Source organism: Brugia malayi, assembly GCF_000002995.4.
Source record: "Brugia malayi strain FR3 genome assembly, contig: Bm_v4_ChrX_scaffold_001, whole genome shotgun sequence".
NCBI lineage: Eukaryota > Metazoa > Nematoda > Chromadorea > Rhabditida > Onchocercidae > Brugia > Brugia malayi.
Window position 1 is genome coordinate 23,128,835 of NW_025062479.1, and position 17,623 is coordinate 23,146,457.

At 26.6% G+C, this 17,623-nt stretch overlaps 3 protein-coding genes across 4 annotated transcripts; all 3 read right to left on the reverse strand.

Moving 5' to 3' along the window:
• Bma-acs-9 (Uncharacterized protein) lies at nucleotides 1–6,571 on the reverse strand (the record flags this gene model as incomplete). The annotated part of the gene is made up of 12 exons (XM_043075854.1): nucleotides 1–113; nucleotides 854–932; nucleotides 1,227–1,301; nucleotides 1,426–1,526; nucleotides 1,831–1,978; nucleotides 2,375–2,490; nucleotides 2,892–3,069; nucleotides 3,375–3,549; nucleotides 3,965–4,176; nucleotides 5,392–5,489; nucleotides 5,837–6,044; nucleotides 6,494–6,571. 12 exons carry the CDS (start codon nucleotides 6,569–6,571, stop codon nucleotides 1–3), a joined length of 1,581 nt encoding a protein of 526 aa, XP_042931788.1.
• A 452-nt stretch (nucleotides 6,572–7,023) lies between these two features.
• Nucleotides 7,024–8,165, reverse strand: Bm8859 (histone-fold protein CHRAC subunit, putative; the record flags this gene model as incomplete). Its single annotated transcript, XM_001893149.1, has 3 exons — nucleotides 7,024–7,100; nucleotides 7,394–7,514; nucleotides 7,941–8,165. The coding sequence occupies 3 exons, from the start codon at nucleotides 8,163–8,165 to the stop codon at nucleotides 7,024–7,026; spliced, it is 423 nt and encodes a 140-aa protein (XP_001893184.1).
• A 1,053-nt stretch (nucleotides 8,166–9,218) lies between these two features.
• Bma-sdc-1 (Zinc finger, C2H2 type family protein) lies at nucleotides 9,219–17,102 on the reverse strand (the record flags this gene model as incomplete). Of its 2 annotated transcripts, none has more annotated exons than XM_043075856.1 (21): nucleotides 9,219–9,274; nucleotides 9,520–9,561; nucleotides 9,990–10,143; nucleotides 10,327–10,458; nucleotides 11,159–11,254; nucleotides 11,497–11,594; nucleotides 11,692–11,832; nucleotides 12,075–12,282; nucleotides 12,618–12,774; nucleotides 13,117–13,232; nucleotides 13,322–13,465; nucleotides 13,643–13,710; nucleotides 14,182–14,293; nucleotides 14,385–14,599; nucleotides 14,807–14,960; nucleotides 15,059–15,181; nucleotides 15,512–15,602; nucleotides 15,830–15,944; nucleotides 16,333–16,449; nucleotides 16,609–16,711; nucleotides 17,025–17,102. In XM_043075856.1, the coding sequence occupies 21 exons, from the start codon at nucleotides 17,100–17,102 to the stop codon at nucleotides 9,219–9,221; spliced, it is 2,520 nt and encodes an 839-aa protein (XP_042931790.1). The 2 variants fall into 2 exon arrangements, with proteins under 2 accessions (XP_042931790.1, XP_042931789.1); XM_043075855.1 differs by having other exon boundaries at nucleotides 11,692–11,859.
• Between the last annotated feature and the right edge of the window lie 521 nt (nucleotides 17,103–17,623).

Genomic DNA, 17,623 nt, shown 5'->3' on the forward strand with positions numbered 1-17,623 from the left:
TTAAAATTCAATATTTAGTAAGTCTTTTCGTGATAGTTTACCATTTGGCGTTTTTGGTAATTCAGGTACTATTTGTATGCCACCACGTAGTTGCTTGTATGGCGCTACTCGATCTGTAATAGCAAAATTTAAATTTTAAATTTAATAAAATTAATTAATGATTGAAATTAATTAATTAAAAAAATAAAACTTCTCGACATTAAATATTAACAATTTCTATATCTTAGATTAACTAAATAAGATAAAATTGCGTGATAATAATATACAAAGAATATATATTTTAATGTTTAAGATAAAATAAAGTTGAAAAAGAAAGTAAAATTTAATCGAATGCTAAAAATTCTATAAATTTTGTAACAATTAACTAGTAATAACAAAATTTTATTTTTAGATTAAATGAAAATTAATTAATTAATTAAAATAATAAATTGAAATTAATTAATTAAAAAAAAATAAAGTTGTGGAAAATCTCGACATTAAATATCAACAATTTCTGTATTTTAGGTAAACTAAATACGATAAAATTGTGTGATAATCATATATAAAGATTAAATATTCTAATGTTTAAGGTAAAATAAAATTTTAAGTAAAATAAAGTTGAAAAAAAAAAAAAACAAAATTTAATCGAATGCTAAAAATTCTATAAATTTTGTAAAAATTAACTAAAATTTTTTTAATGCAATCGGATATGTAGCAAAAAAAAAAAAAAGAAAGGCAAAAAATTAAACCAAATTTTAATTTTGTTGTATATTACAAAAATAAAATTAAATTTCACTATTTTTCCTCTATAAATTTTATGGTAAAATTTTAATTTTAAATTTAAAAAAAAAAAAAAAAAAAAGAAATTTCGAACCATTTACGTATTTGATAAGATCAGCAGATTGAAAGTTTGCTATTTCATCGTTCATTAGCACAACAAATGCTTTTGGAATCTGATAAATGTAAATGAATTAATTCATTTATGATTAAATTACATTTTTAAAACTTTTTTATAATTTAATATTTATGCACTAAAATAATAGCAAAATAAATATATATTGAAATTTGCATTGAAATTTCAACTGTTATTCATTTTTTTTTTTCTTTTATCTTCAATTCAAATTTAGAACATTTTAAAGTTTTAGTTTTACCTTGAAAAAAAAAAGTGTTTTAAATTTTTAAACTAAATAAATAAATAAAAATTAAATTTTTAACAGGAATACCAAAACAGAAATACCTGTACATACCTGTCCATGATCCATATCCGGTATACCTACAATAGCTGCATCACGGACACACTTGTGACATTTTAAAATATCCTCCTAAAAAACAATTTATCATTCTTTTCTTTTTTTAATTTTATTAAAACATAATATTAAATTTCAAAAAAAAAAATATTATTTAAAAATAGATCAAAATAAAAATTGTAAACAAAATAGAACGAACCAATTCAGTTGGTGATACTTGCATACCATTCACCTTAATTAAATCTTTCTTTCGATCAACAACAAAATAAAAATTGTTCGAATCAAAATACATTATATCACCTAAAATACATTGCAATATTTTATTAGCATTTAAAAAAAAAAATTCAAATCTACTAAATTTTCGAAGTTAAAATATAGACAAAATTAATGCTTCATCATTTAATTTAATCTAATACATTTATGAAATGTTCAACTAATCGCTTATAATAATGCTTGCATTTTATTTCCAGTACTTCAAATTTTATTTCTTACTTATTCAATTTCAATTAATTAAAATTAATTCAAATCAAAAATTTATAAAAGAAAAAAAAAATCAATTAAATTAATTCAAATCAAAAATTTATAAAAGAAAGAACTAAATTACCTGTATGCAACCACCTGTTGCTATCAATAACTTTTTTGGTTTCTTCAATATCATTCAAATAACCTTTCATAATTGCTTCTGATCGTAGCAAAAGTTCACCACATTTCCATGGTTCCTTTTGCACTGCACCACTTTCTTCATCAATTAACTGTAATTAAAATTCAAATAATTTCCTAGCTTACAAATTTGTTGTTAAATTATGAATAAATAATTTAATAATTTTAATAACTTCAATAATTAAGTTTTAATCAACATTTAATTAGCAAAATTAATTAAATTTTAATTTGTGACGGTTTTAATTCACTGAAAATTATCCTAATTATTAAAGTTAAAAAATATCTTAATTATTTCTTAATCACTGAAAAATATCTTAATTATTAAAGTTAAAAAATATCTTAATTATTTCTTAATCATTGAAAAATATCTTAATTATTAAAGTTAAAAAATATCTTAATTATTTCTTAATCATTGAAAAATATCTTAATTATTTCTTAATCATTGAAAAATATCTTAATATTATTAACACACACAAACAATCCGTTACCATAGCTTCAAAACCGGGTAATAGTTTCCCGCAACTTCCCAAATAACTATCATCATCGTTTGGCATATTTAGTGGTGTTATATGACTTAGAACTACTACCTCTGTCATACCATAACCTGAAAATAAAACGTAATAATTTTCAAGCAAAAATAAAAAACACTGATAAAAATGATCAAGAATTATGATAAAAATGATAATATTAACCAATGTAATTTGTGATATGTATGATAATTTTAGTTAAAATCAATTAATTAGCATTTATAATTGTCAGTTATAATTGTAGATGATTATTATGTATTGATAAGATTGATAAGATTAAAACTAAAACTGAAAAACGGATTTAATTCCATTTCTTTTTTTCCCTGTTTTTCATTTTATAACTAATTTCTAGTTATATTTTTTGCTAAAATAATCCAAGAAAGCGATTATTTGAAATGAGAAAAAAAGTTTTTTTATTTTCTTTGAAAGTCATTGCAATCCGTTTAAATTCCGGAATAAGCATCCAGAAATAAAATACCTTGAATTAGATTAATTACATGAGGGAATTTATGCAGAAAACGTTTGCTTAGCTCTTTACCCAGCGGAGCACTACCACATAAAACGGTTTTTAGTGATGATAAATTCCAACGATTAATTTGAATTTCATCTTGACAAAGATTTTCCAGTATTGCTGGTACCAAATTTAATGTATCAATCTAAAATATAATTAATCAAATAATTAAATTCAAAAAATTGAAAAAGAAAATGAAAAAAAATGGATTATTTTGATATGCTAATAAATGTAATTTTAGTAAAGAGTAAAAGTTAATTTACTTGAAAAGTTAGGTATAAAAAAAAAAAATGGGTATTCAAAATTAAAAGTTAAATTATTGAATTACAATTTCAAATATTTAAGTTGAGAAAATAGCTGATTCTATTCAACAAAATTTATGAAAACCTTTGAAAATTTAATTTTGGAATAAAGTTACTTTAAAAAAAAAAAAAAAAGCTTAAGTATTACTTTATATTTTTCAATACAATTTAGCAGTACTGCCGGATGAAAATGTTCCATTATAATTGTTTGATGTCCTTCCAGTAGACAATAACATAATGCCCAGAATCCGGAACCATGATAAAATGGTAATGTGCCAATTGTTATACGTCGATGACTTCCTGATAGCTTATCAAATAAAGCCCTAAAAATGAGAAATTACTTTGCTAGAAAGTATTCTCGAAAAAAAAAAGAATGAAAGAAATAATCAATATATTAAATAAATTTTTGTTTCAAAAATTCACAAAAATACCTCCACAGTAAAGTAATTTTTCATTTCATTTTCTTTAAATTAAAAAAGTATGGAAAAAATGAGAAAATGAAAATTAAGAATAATTTAATGAATATTTCATTCATTTTGAATAAACTAATAATAATTAAGAATAATTTGATGAATATTTCATTCATTTTGAATAAATTAATAAAATTTAAACTTAAAAAAAAATAGGAATATGAGAACGAGAAGAAATTATTGATAAAAATAAAAAATCAAAAGTATATTTTGTAGGAAAAATATTTCGATTTATTACTTATTGCTAAATGAAATATTATTAACTTACTGTTTAAGAATAGCAGTTGAAATATTAAAATTACGATGAGTTAATTGAACACATTTGAATGAATTAGTTGTGCCACTACTAAAAGGTGTTAGTAGGATATCATCCAAAGTGATATCATTTTCATTGCATTCAATTAAATTTTCCATCCATTCTTTGATTAAATAATTAAAATCTTTTCCAAATTGAGTATAATGTTTGTCCAAAATTATTAACTGCAATTATTTGTATTGAAAAAAAAAACAAATATAATCAATTAATTAATTAAAATCTTTTCCAAATTCAGTAAAATGCTTGTCCAAAATTATTAACTGCAATTATTTGTATTGAAAAAATAAGAAAATAACAAATATAATTAATTAATTAATTAAAATCTTTTCCAAATTGGGTATAATTCTTGTCCAAAATTATTAACTGCAATTATTTGTATTGAAAAAAAAAAAAAACAAATATAATCAATTAATTAATTAAAATCTTTTCCAAATTCAGTAAAATGCTTGTCCAAAATTATTAACTGCAATTATTTGTATTGAAAAAATAAGAAAATAACAAATATAATTAATTAATTAATTAAAATCTTTTCCAAATTGAGTAAAATGTTTGTCCAAAATTATTAACTGCAATTATTTGTATTGAAAAAAAAACAAATATAATTAATTAATAAATTAAAATCTTTTCCAAATTCAGTAAAATGCTTGTCCAAAATTATTAACTGCAATTATTTATATTGAAAAAAAAAAAGAAAATAACAAATACGATTAATTTATAAACAAATTTGTTTGTAATTATATGATTAATTTTAACAAAAAGAATTTAACAAATAATTATTAAAAATTTTTCATATTTAACAAATATGTACTGAAAATTTTTTATAGCTTAACGAAATTTAATAAATATTTATTGATATTTTTTTTATAGCTTAACAGAATTTAATAAATATTTGTTGAAAATTTACATATTTAACAGAATTTAACAAATATTTATTGATATTTTTTTTATAGCTTAACAGAATTTAATAAATATTTATCGAAGATTTACATAGCTTTTTTTTCCAATATTAGATATCATCTTTTTAATGAATATTTGTAATTGTTGACTGCATATGAAATAACTGATTAAACAGTTAATAGTTTCGTTTATTTAACTTTAATAGTGATAAGGTAATGTGCATTTTGTATGAAATGTAATTAAAATTTTTATAATTAATTAATTATAAATAAAATTTTTGCAAAAAAAAAAAAAAAAAATTTGATATAATGAAAAAGAAATTTGAAATTATTTTATAATTCATGAAGCACACCAAGCATAGTCTTATTAATTTTGTTTAATAAATTAAATTCTCTTTAAAGTTCTATCTTTCTTTTTTTTTTTTTTTTTAATCAAAATAATCAAATTTTATTATAAAATGAAAAAAAAAAAGAGAAGTAAACCTCGCATTGTGATGCAAAATTGATAGCAATATGATAGTTATGAGATGATACAATCAAATATTTAGCATTTGTTAATTTCAGAGCTTTTTCAAGTTCATCTAGAATTAATATTACAAATAAAGTAAAATAATATTTTTATTTTAATGATATATTTTAAATTATTTTGAAAAATTCTATCCGATATTAGCTACAATTTCTTCGTTTTCTCAAGCTTAATTAATATTATTTATGAAAATGAAAAAAAAAAAAAAAAAAAAGAAAAGAAATGTCACATTTCATTTTTCCAAAAATCATATATCATTTATTTTAATTTATTAACTATATTTTAAAAAATTACAATTTCTATTACATTTTACTTTTAAATGTTAATTAGCTTAATTTTTTTTTTCTTTCTAAGAAATTACAAGATTATGGAAAAGTATGTGAAATATTTCAAAAATGTTACACTGGGTGGATTCCGGATGAATTCCTGATATTGAGCAACCGATTAATGCACTACCCAAAAAGATAATTGGATACTGATAACAATTTTCCAAGCAAACAATCACTATATCACCTTTTTTTGCACCCAATTGTTTGAGATTATTAGCAAAATTGTAAGATTTATTTCGTAGCTGATCAAATGTCAAATTATCACCAGTACGTAAATCTGTCTGTAAATAATTTTTGTTTTATAATTATAACAAAATTTTTTATTTCATATCTTTTCAACATTTTTTCACTCTTTCAATCTTAATTTTTAACATTTCATTTCAATTAGCATTAGTAGAATTGACGTAAGAAGAATTATCTATATCCTAGAATATATTAAAGTTGAAAATTTGCAAAATTATGTATAAATTTAGACTAGATTAGTTTAAAAAAAAATTTTTTTTTTTTTTTTCAGAAGATTAGTTTTTGAATTTCTTTTGAATTTTATATAAAATTTACAAAATCACCTGTACATGCATTTCATGTATCGATTTAACTTCAAAATGTACAAGTTTAAATAGCAATAATAAAAATAAACACTACGTTACTTTCAGTAAATCGTAGTAAATTTTTAATTTTAAGGTAAATAGTAAATTTTAAGGTAAAATTAGTAAGTTTAAGTAATACATACCAATGCTATACTGTCACCATATTGCATGGCAAAATCGAGAATTTGCAAATGAAAAAGTTGATCACTAGCAGAGAGCATTTACGTTTTTTGGAAATGAGAAAAATATGGAACAGAAGGGATAAGATAATTGCAATAGGCTGTAATGATTGAGGCTAATTTTAAATTGCTAACCAAATTGCCATATTTTAGTGTTTATCAAATTTGATAATCAAATGATTACATTCATTTTTCATTTCTCGAAATTTTTAAAAATGAAAAAGACCTATATTTTTATATTTTGTCACTGTAAATTATGACAAATAATTCTTGTATTGTTTTGATAAATTTTAAAATGTTACAAAAACATAGTTCTAGCTAAATACACAAGCATACATAAAACTACATCAAAAATTTGAGCTAAAAAAAAAAAAAAAAAAAAAGAAAAAGTGAAAAATTGTCATCTGAAATAAATCTTATTCATAATTTGAATCATAAAATTACAAACAATAAAGAGTATCAATCACTCAATGATATCATCATCATCATCATTTTCATTCTGTTGTTTGTGACATAGACGGTTGCACCAAATGCATCACATCAGCAAAACGTATCATATGAGGTACCATTTCTATAAAAATCAAATAAACAATCATTTACTCAAGAATTTCCACAAATACTTTCCAGAGGGAATTTCAATACAATTCAAAAAAAGAAAAAATTCGTAGCTAAAAAAAAAAAAACAAAATTTGAGTTAAAAAAATCAAAAAAAAATGTAGGCAACAAAATGGATTCTTTATGTAACAAATGAAAAAAAAAAAAAAAACTCAAATGTTCCAAGTTAGATTTTTCTATCCATTTGTTATTTTTTGATAAATAATTACAAAAAAAAAAAGCAAATGAAATATCAAAATTAATACAAACCGTGCAAGAATTCAAGTTTATCATTATCTTGAATATAATCTGCCAAATGAGAATATTCCATACATTTTGGTTTGTCATTTGATTCATATGATTCTTTCGCTAATTTGCATACAAAAAGTTCCTCAAAACAATGCATTTTCATATTAACTCTACGAAAATGAATAATTTAAATAAATATTAACGTTATTTGCACTTTGAGATAAAAAAAAAAAAAAACCAAACTACATGAAATTCAATTCAGTTAAAAATTTGTGCTCAAATTAATCAACATTTTAGTTCCAGTTATTTTAGTTTTTAATAGCTATAAATAACTTTTTTATTAGCTTACAAATACATTTAAGCTTATTTCAGTTTCTTGATTTGTATGTATGAAAAAGAGCTAAAATTTAAATTTTCACAACAAAATAATATCATACTAAAACGATGATCCATTAAATTAAATTTAAATGATAAAATAATATCATCATATCATACTAAGTAAATTTTAATTTATTATTTTCTTTTCAAAATCTTTTTCAAATAGCAAAAGAAAAAAAAAAATACTTACTGCAGCTTTAGTCATAGCAAATAAGCCTTCACTGGAGATTGGTACCTGTTCACCACCACTTTGCATAATTGTCCTAACTCGTGCTAGAGGTAACTCATGTTGTGCATTCAACACTGAAAATGATGATGAAGATGGTGCTTCATTTTCAGAGTGATCAGATCTTCGAAATGTCACCAACATTTGATCATCATCATGCGAATCACCACTATCATCGTTTACAGCCATCTTCATTTTCAGTAGCAGTAGCAATAAAACAGATCTATAATTTTAAAATATTAAAATATATCACAAATTCATTGTCATATAAAAAGTACGAGAAATTAATGCTATTAGCAATTTTTCTTTTTTCCAGCATATCTTATTTAAAATTAAGCAGTGGAAATTTTTTTAAAAAATTAAAAGAAAAAGCACTAAAAACAATCTCAAAAACCTTAAAACTGTATAAAATACCAGAAAAAATTAACATTGCATTGTTTTATCATGCCTAATTTGACAATAATTCACAACAGTTATAGTAACAGACTATTTTTCTCATTTCAAAAATTTTTTCAATCTCTATACACCACTTCAATGCAAAAATATAATTTTAAAAGTTAAGATAATATGTATTGTGATATTGTGGCATTATGTTGCATTACACAAAACTGATTCAAAAAAGTATAAAATTTATGAATTACAATGAGGAAAGCAAATAATTGTGATCAACGTACAAAGTGAAATCATACAAATAAAAAAAAAATAAAAAAAATTAATCATTTCGCCACAAGCAAAACTTTCTTTAAAAATTAGTTCATAGCAAAAAATTACACATAAAAAAAAAAAAAAAAAAATTAGTTCATAGCACGAAATTAAACACAATAAAGCAATTTTTGTATCACAGAAAATGAAGAAATTAAATAAGACTTCAATAGATAGGTTCGCAGCTGTATTAAAATTATTTAATCTTTCAAAAAAAAAAAGTGCAGTTGCAATCAATTTAAAGTCAAGAAAAATATTGTGATATAAATCACCAAATAAAGTTATGAAACACACAGAAAATACAGCAGCACTAAAAATTTACTGACTTCATCAAATTTTTACAAATAAAGGTTTTTGTAAAAATTTGGTGAAGTCAGCAAATTTTCATCATTGACGACAAAAATATTCTTTAGTGCATGATTCACTCGTAATTCTTTTTTAAAATTAAGTGCAACGATGTTAAATTTTAAATGCTATATACTTTAAAATATATTATTTAAAATAAGCATAAATAATTGAATTCACAAATTGTCAAAGATATCAATGTAATGCATATGTTCTTTTCCAAAGCCTTCTCTTCATGTCTGTTTCACATTCTGAAACAACGCGAATAAAAAAATAAATGAAAAATAGAAATAAACGAGGAACAGCACAATGACGTTGAAAATTATGCAACTTTGTGATGTAAGTCTTATTATAATAAAAATAAAAAAAGCATACTACCAACAACTAGTAGTACTCTTTCTCTTGTTAAACTAACCTACACTAGACTATCACTAGTTAAAGAAAAAACAAATTGCTAAGCAACAGTGAAATGAGAATTGAATCAAAACAGATATACCTTTATGGATCACAAAATAACACCCTTTTTTAGATTCAGATCCTGTACTTCACCTTGCCTCTGATTTTATCGGTACTGTTCCGGTGCTGAAATCTATAATCACTATAATAAAAAAAAAAGCAGCAGAATGGAAAATATGGAAAGAAGCAATAAAAGATGAGAAAAATATTTTTTGAAGTTTCAAATAAACCACTCAGAAAATATCACGCAATGATGGGTTGAAGAAGCTACAAATCAGTAAAGCTATAGGATTTGTAGCAGCGTATATCAACGAGTTATAAAATTAGAAAAAAAATGATTGAAATAGACACCCATATGGACTTGATAAATAACATATCCAAATACATCTTGGAATATTGCCATTCTTTTATTAGTCTCAGGACTTTGAGGAAAGCTAATCATTTGCATGACGATAGCTAATCTTCATAATTGTCTCATAACTACTGAAAAATCATTAAAGTTAAGCTAACCATAATGTTGTTGATTTCCTTCAAACTCTTGTTTTCGTGCTCGTTTGCTGCGCTCATCAGCTACTTTTTCACCTTCCACAAAACGTGTACCACTAGTCGGTAAAATCGAACTGTTACTGTCACCGTAACTTACATTATAGCAATATTTCGAATCCTGCATAAAGGCTAATTTCTCAACATGAGGTAGAGTAGCATAACATTGAAACAGAAAATCATATCAAATGTATATATAATGTGCAATTTTTAATAGAAAAAAAAATGCTAAACATATGGTGATCAAATTTTCATATTTATCCGTGCATTAAAATAAGAAATATATTATACAATGAAAACTCACATTTAAATTTCCTTCCAAAATAATTGCTTGCTCATCATTCGCTATAGTAAGTTGACCAGTTTCAAAAAGATGTTGAACGCTTTCGATATCATCAAATTGAATTTGCACCTCCTCATCCTCTCCTAATTCGATCTTAAAATATGTAACGTTAAGGAGTGACCATATTTTCATCAAATAATTGAATTTACATGATAATCTACACGATAATAGCAATAATGAGAGACTTTATTCTACAGCTGATGACAGCTAATGTAAGTCAGATAAATGAATTTTAAATATGAATAGTTAATTTCTGTGCCTCCCAAATAATTTGTGCCCTGTAAATCGGCAAATTATCGCCTTCACCAGCTTGAAGCTACAGTTTGAACTTGCTTTAGACAAAACTATCCTCATTCATCAATGAGCTATCTACAATAGTCTAGTAAGACATGGAATAATAAAATAAAACATGAAATAATATCTAGAATACCATCTCATTTATAAATGATGACAGGCTAAAAGTGATTACTTTGGGCTATTCAGGAGATATAAGACAATAGTTCAAGCCAAGTTCTACAATAAAACTAAGTACGTTTAGTTCTTATCAGACAACTACTAGACATGTATGTAAAGCTGGAAAGTACAAATTGTGTGCAAGCCTATTTGGAAAAGAGAAAGAGAATGAAGAAGAGAAAGAAAAAAAAAAAAAGAATGAAAACGAAGCAAATCCAACTGGTGGATATTAAAGTTTATAGTATATCTGTGCATAGTATGTGTGACTGCATCTCAAAATCAAAAGGAATCAATATTACTTCAAGAAAAAAAAGAAGATAAAAAATGTATTAATACATACAACTTCCCCGTTTTCATCGATGAATATCTGATTTCCATCAGCGTCCTCTTCAATACGACAAACACGACGAATGATAGGTTCTGATGTAACTACTGGCTAAAATATTTGCAAAAATCAAAGAAAAAAAAAAAAAATAACCAGGTATCAGAAACCATACCAACCCAAAAATGGGATGCATTTTAACGGCATAACTTTACACTGTCATTTTTTGACATATCAGCAATGGTTTCAAAAAGAAACAGCAGTCGATTTTTCAGTGGATATAAAACATAAAAAATATAGTGTGAAAATAAAAAATATTTGCTAATAATTTTACTTTCGTAGAAAAAAAAAATTACCTCTTGAACAGGTACTTCGGGTGCAAGTGTCGGAGGAGGTTCAACGTTATCACTATCATCTGCCTGCTTCAGTGTATTCCCCGATTTCTCTCGGGTTTCTACAAATTAAAACATTTACCATTTACAACCGAAATGATCAATATTATGCGATGATGCTTTATTAAAAACATCATTTAAAGATATGTATAAATATACCTGTACAGCGTTGTTTTGTAGATGTAGCTGTTTCTGTATCTTTCTTTGTAGCTGTATCATTTTGAATATGATGACGTACTTCTGAAGGATGAACGGCTTTTACGTGACGCTCAACAGCGCGTTCACCGTAAAATACCACTCCTACCAACAATGAAAATGTAAGAAAACCTGATAAGAAAAAAATTAAACTGCAAATGAAATAAAAGTACAAGAACAAATGTACGTCTCGCATGAATCCATAAAGCGAAAAAAAAGAAATCGAAACCAGTCTAACAACTGATGATGACCAGAACAAGTAAATCTGATCATGCTACGACGGCTACTGGCTGGAAGAGAGTTCCAAAATAACGGACAATATTTCCATGAAAACATATGCCACTAACCACAAACAGGACATGATTTTCCATTCGGTAAATCCGGCCGCATAACCATTAGTTCAAACGGTGGTCTTGTACGAAAATGAGGGAAAGATGCAGGTGAGTTATCCGGAATTTCCCGCTTATTAGCAATCATTTTTTTCTGCGCAGATGATAACTGTAAATTTCTTTGTGCCAGTGCTCGTACCGCACGACGCAATGCAAGAGCATCAAACTAAAAAATTTAATGTGTAACTAATGTAACTTCAATAAAATGTGATAAAAATTTAATATTTCATTATAAAAATAAGAACTTTATAACTAGACTTGAAAATACGCTGCTAACAGTTTTCTGATTTATATATTATTCGCTGAATAACATGCGTGCAAACATAGTGTATGAAAGAAGCGCAACAATACATGTAAGATGCAAAGCTATAACTGAAAATTTACATCAAAAATTGGAAAGGACGGACAATAACTTTAAATTTAAGTAACAAATAAAAAGATCTAAATTTTTACTTATGAAAATTATCCACATGAAAAGTTAAATATACAAGTCATACTTACCTGCTCCCTTTTTTCTAAATCAATGTATAACTTCGTATATGGACAAGAACGACGATAATGTGAAAGAAGATTATAGTCGTATTTGAAACGATTACCACAAAGCACACATGGATGTGATCCAGTAGTGGCATGAAAACCCGCAATATGTCTCTCTAATCTGCAACATATATGTGTACATATATTCAGCCTCCTATGATACTTTACCACAACTACGTATTCACACGGATGTATGTGATCCCTAAGCAGGAGAAGTTGGCACAGACAACCAAGGAAATAAGCAACAAGTTTAATGTCTCGCATATATATTGTAAACAATGTGTAAATGTTTACAAAACATAAGATTGGAAAATATAAGCAATATTTTATCAAGGATTTACAGAACATATTTCTTATCCATATTCTCTATGTTTTTAGAGTTTCGCGTATTAAAAACCCGAGACACACCTTAAGTAAGATTTAATACTGTTAAAGTAAGATGAAATGTTAATTTCAGACTTACCTTGCCATATTAACAAAAGTGCGGGAGCATACCGAACACTGCACCATGCCATGAGTGGAAGACCATTTTGTACGCACTGGATTTGGCTCACTAGTACTTGCAGCATCTCCAGCAGCCTGCAACAATATATATTGTTAAAAGGAAATAGTAGAAGAATGAATTAAAATAACTTAAACGTAAATGAGTAAAATAAATTAATGTAAACCTGATCTAAATAACTCCATGAAACACTATGTTCATCATGGTTAATTATCTCCGCTTCATCACCAGCTTCTAAATGTGTTAACATTTCATGAGATGAGTAACGATTAGTAAGTGCATCCTGTTGATAATCAACGACCGATAAGTCCTAAAAACATCACATATTTAAAAATTAATATCGCTGTAACTAAAACCTAATTTCTAAGACAGTCTAAAAGAAGCTTCACGAGGAATAAGCAATAACGAAGTCATAAATCGCAACAAGTGATAGAAAAAATTTTTAAATCACAATACAACACCATCCAAAGTTCTTATATTAACATACCTTGTCCTTATCTGCAGAAAGAAACAAATCCTGAGCTGATACTCCTTCGCCATCATCATCGTGTGAAACTACAATAGTTGTTTGTTAAGCTTCAGAATTCAACGACTTGGTATGAAGAGTGAAGACGGTTAAAAAGATAATTTAAATATTCCAAATCGACAAACCAGTTTTTATATCTAGATGGCAACGGGAAGGAAATATCGATAGCAGTAAAAGAACTAGCATTCAACAGATGTGAAAAAAAAAATGCAGTTAAGTAGACACAAAGGCATTTCAAGAACATGAATGGGTTCTACTTCACAATGATTCTTCCTTAATGAGTATTTCTGGGTTTGGCATACTTTTTTTTTAACATACTAAAATTAAATACAATGAAATTAGGTCAATGGAGTAAAATGTAATGAAATTACAAAAAAATTAATATTAACTAATCCCATTATTCCATATCAAGCTATTGATAGTATTAACACAACTAAATAGTTTTTTTCAGTTTGTCTGCGTCATTTTCTCTTTAAACAAACAACAATTGCAAAACTTACTGCCACCAAATCGTTGAGAATATTCTTCTCCTAATTCGCGCATTATATCCGTTACCATATCCTTCAGTGTCTCGTCATCCATAGATATATCTCGAGCATTCGAAAGGCGTGCCTAAGCAATTAGGTCGGTATGTAACAGAAGCAAAAAATTAGAGTATAATATTTGATATTCGAAATATATTTGAAAACAGAGTATCACTGACCTGTATCTCGGTACAACTACTTCGCCAGTGTTTAATTAAACTGTAATGTTGACGAAACATTTGTCCGCACAGGCTACAAAAATGTTCACCGCTGCCGCTCCGTGCATCTACGGGAATAATACCGCGATGCATAGCAACATGCCATTGAATCACAGAGTTGGATATTTTCACACCACACTGCTTGCATGGAACACCAGAATATACACTTTGAGTACCTAAAGTTAAAAATGCAAAGAAATATAAAACAACTACTAACAACTTAAAGCTTATTTTCGAAGTTCGAACAGGAGGCTGAAAATATTAATAAAAATATTGAGGTTGCTGTAGGGATCCTAATGTTATAACACCGTGATGCCAAACAAGCTTAATCAATTCTAAATATATTCAATATAAGGATGTACTAAAAAAAAAAGAAAACTTACTTAGAGGAGCTTGCATATCGATGAGACCAAATGTGTCTGATTTAAAGAGCAGGTTTGGATTAATACCTATTTTCATCACAGGTGGTGGGGCTTCATCAGCCTTTTTTCTTGCAAATTTTAATACCATGGATCGTAAAACGTTAACATCCATTGTCTAGAAAACATTTCAAATATTTGAAAATAATAGAAATGTGTCCTAAGTAAATGAATAAAAATTAAGAAAACCTAAAAATGAATAAATTGTAGATAAACCTTTCTTCTTTCAGCCGGTATTAGTTCGCTGAGTTCATGACATGTCCGACGCCAGTGATAAAACAAATTATACTCATATTTGTAAACTTTCTGACATAGTGGACATTGAAATGAACCAGAGATCTGCAAAGAAAAACCGAATAAACAAAAAGAATTATTAAATTAATAAATTATATTTTGGAAGTACGCTAAACAACTTTCACCAAGTTTGTATGTTATCTATGTATACCAAACTTCAAATTAAAAAAGTTAAAGAACACCAAATTAAATAGTTACTTATATACCTAAACTTAGACATTAAAAATTTTATACCATATGCCACGCTTACATGCATCGTTGTTAAACTCTTAAACCCTCGCCTCTTCTATCCAACCTAGTTCACTCACAGTATAGAAAACTTCAGAGTACACAGTAGATCATTTTTCAGAATACTTCGAAAACGAGAGAAAGCACCTGATGAACTGCTAAATGTCTTTCCAGCCTAGCAGTATTGATAAAAGTTTGATCGCATTCCGGGCATGAATAAGTACCGTACACACGATTTCTATAAATTGACGATATTTTCGTATCCAACTGAATTAGCATAATAAAGTTCAAAACATAAAGAAATTAAAGACTACATCGAATAAAGTACTGAGTCGTTTAACCTCAGGATGTGTCAATAACTTACCTTTCACTGGAATATTCATCAACAGCATACAGTGATATTTTAATAGGAACAACAGCAAGAAACTGATAAAATCAAATACATGAAGTTAAGAAAAAAAGAACCTTCTATATCTTCCCAACTGATATGGATCACTGCCAGCTGGGTTACCGAACAACTGTTGCATAATTTTACCATGTTTATCAATATCCACGACCTCCACACCATGATAATCATTTTCTGCAAAAAAAAAAAAATCTGTAGTTTACTTACTATAACTAATACCGTACAAGTAATAACAACGGTAACATTAAAACATTTCTATTACTTATGGCCGTTAATCTAAACTGGTTCTACCTGAGAGAAATCCTACTGAAAATTTGACATTGCTTAGAAATATTCCATAACAAAAAATTTGATAGTTCGTATTATCCTTCATAAAATGTTAATTAACACAGAAACGGAACAAAATAAAAGCACGGTGAATTACCACATCTAAATATACTTTCAAGCTTAAAAGCAATGGAAGATTTTTTTCTACTCATAATGGATGTAATACACAATAAGATTGCTCAAAAAGAAACTAAATAACAAATTAACAAATTAATCGTTAAAATACGGAAACTACGTTTTCTGTAGTGGTCAGATGGAAGTTCTGATTCATTAAGTTCATCTATTTCTAGCAGTACTGTCTCCGTACCATCATCGTTTCTTAAGATCTGAACGTTGTCCACCTTTCCGACATCTGAAACGCCATTCTTCAGTACGGAATGGAATTTTTTTCCTTTAAAGTTCAGTATGCTTTTTTTTTTTTTTTTTTTCAGTATGCTAGTATGCTCTAGCAAAATCATAGCTAAAGTGGACAAAATTTACCACAAATGTAAGAAAAATTTGAATACCGCACCAACATCAGGTCCATTTAAATTCAGTATTAGATAGTATTCATGGTCATCGCCAACAATCACTTGCCCAACCGTGCTTTCTTCAACTAATTCCGTTTCCTCAACCTCAAAAAGTCTTGAATAAGTGATCCTACCTCTTGTTACTAGAACTTACGGCAGGAATCATTTGTGAATTAAGTAATAACTGCATCACTAAGCAAATGACATAAACTAAATACAAAATGCAAATAACGCATGCTACACAAACTCTTCCACTAATTTATTCTGATAACTAGAAAATTATTCTGTAAGTTACAAATACACAATCTATTCTATTCTCTTCAGTTGATATTGGAACCAAATGATATAAATTAGGAAGTGCAGTAATTCAACATCCCGAAAAAGTAAAAAGTTCTAAACTATCTGAAAATAGCGTCACCTCGACACTTTCTTGTCGGTCATAAATGTCTGTATGGACAGTTTTCGTGATACCATTTGTTTTCTGCGTGTTCTGCATTTCATCCGATGAATGACCAGCATCATCCTTACCAGATGCTTCCTCTATAAATATATACGCACCTTCATTGCATTATGAAGAAATTCAAGAACTAAATGATTATTCCAGCCTTTAACATCTCAGCGCCTTAAACACTGCTTCCATGTAGTAACGTAGAAAAATAATTTAATAAACCAACAAAAAAATGAATGGAATTAAACTTTTCCATGCGCAAATTCTGTAACTAACAAACAAACAAGCAAATTACAAGTAATAAAAGAATTACTTTTAAAATTTAAAACAAAAATCAAACTATAAGTTAAAAATGGCGGGTATAGCAAGAAAAAAAAAAATAGCTACAAAAATGCAAGCAATCTTGACGGGAACAAATTACCCATTGAGGCGCTGATCACTCGGTTAGCTTTCCTTCTGAATCAATACTCTCGACGATTTTTAAAGTATCAGTTCTGCCCAGTACATTTCCATGTAATTTCTACGTTTACTCCTGGAACTTCATAAAACCTATGAAACGCGGCCCCATC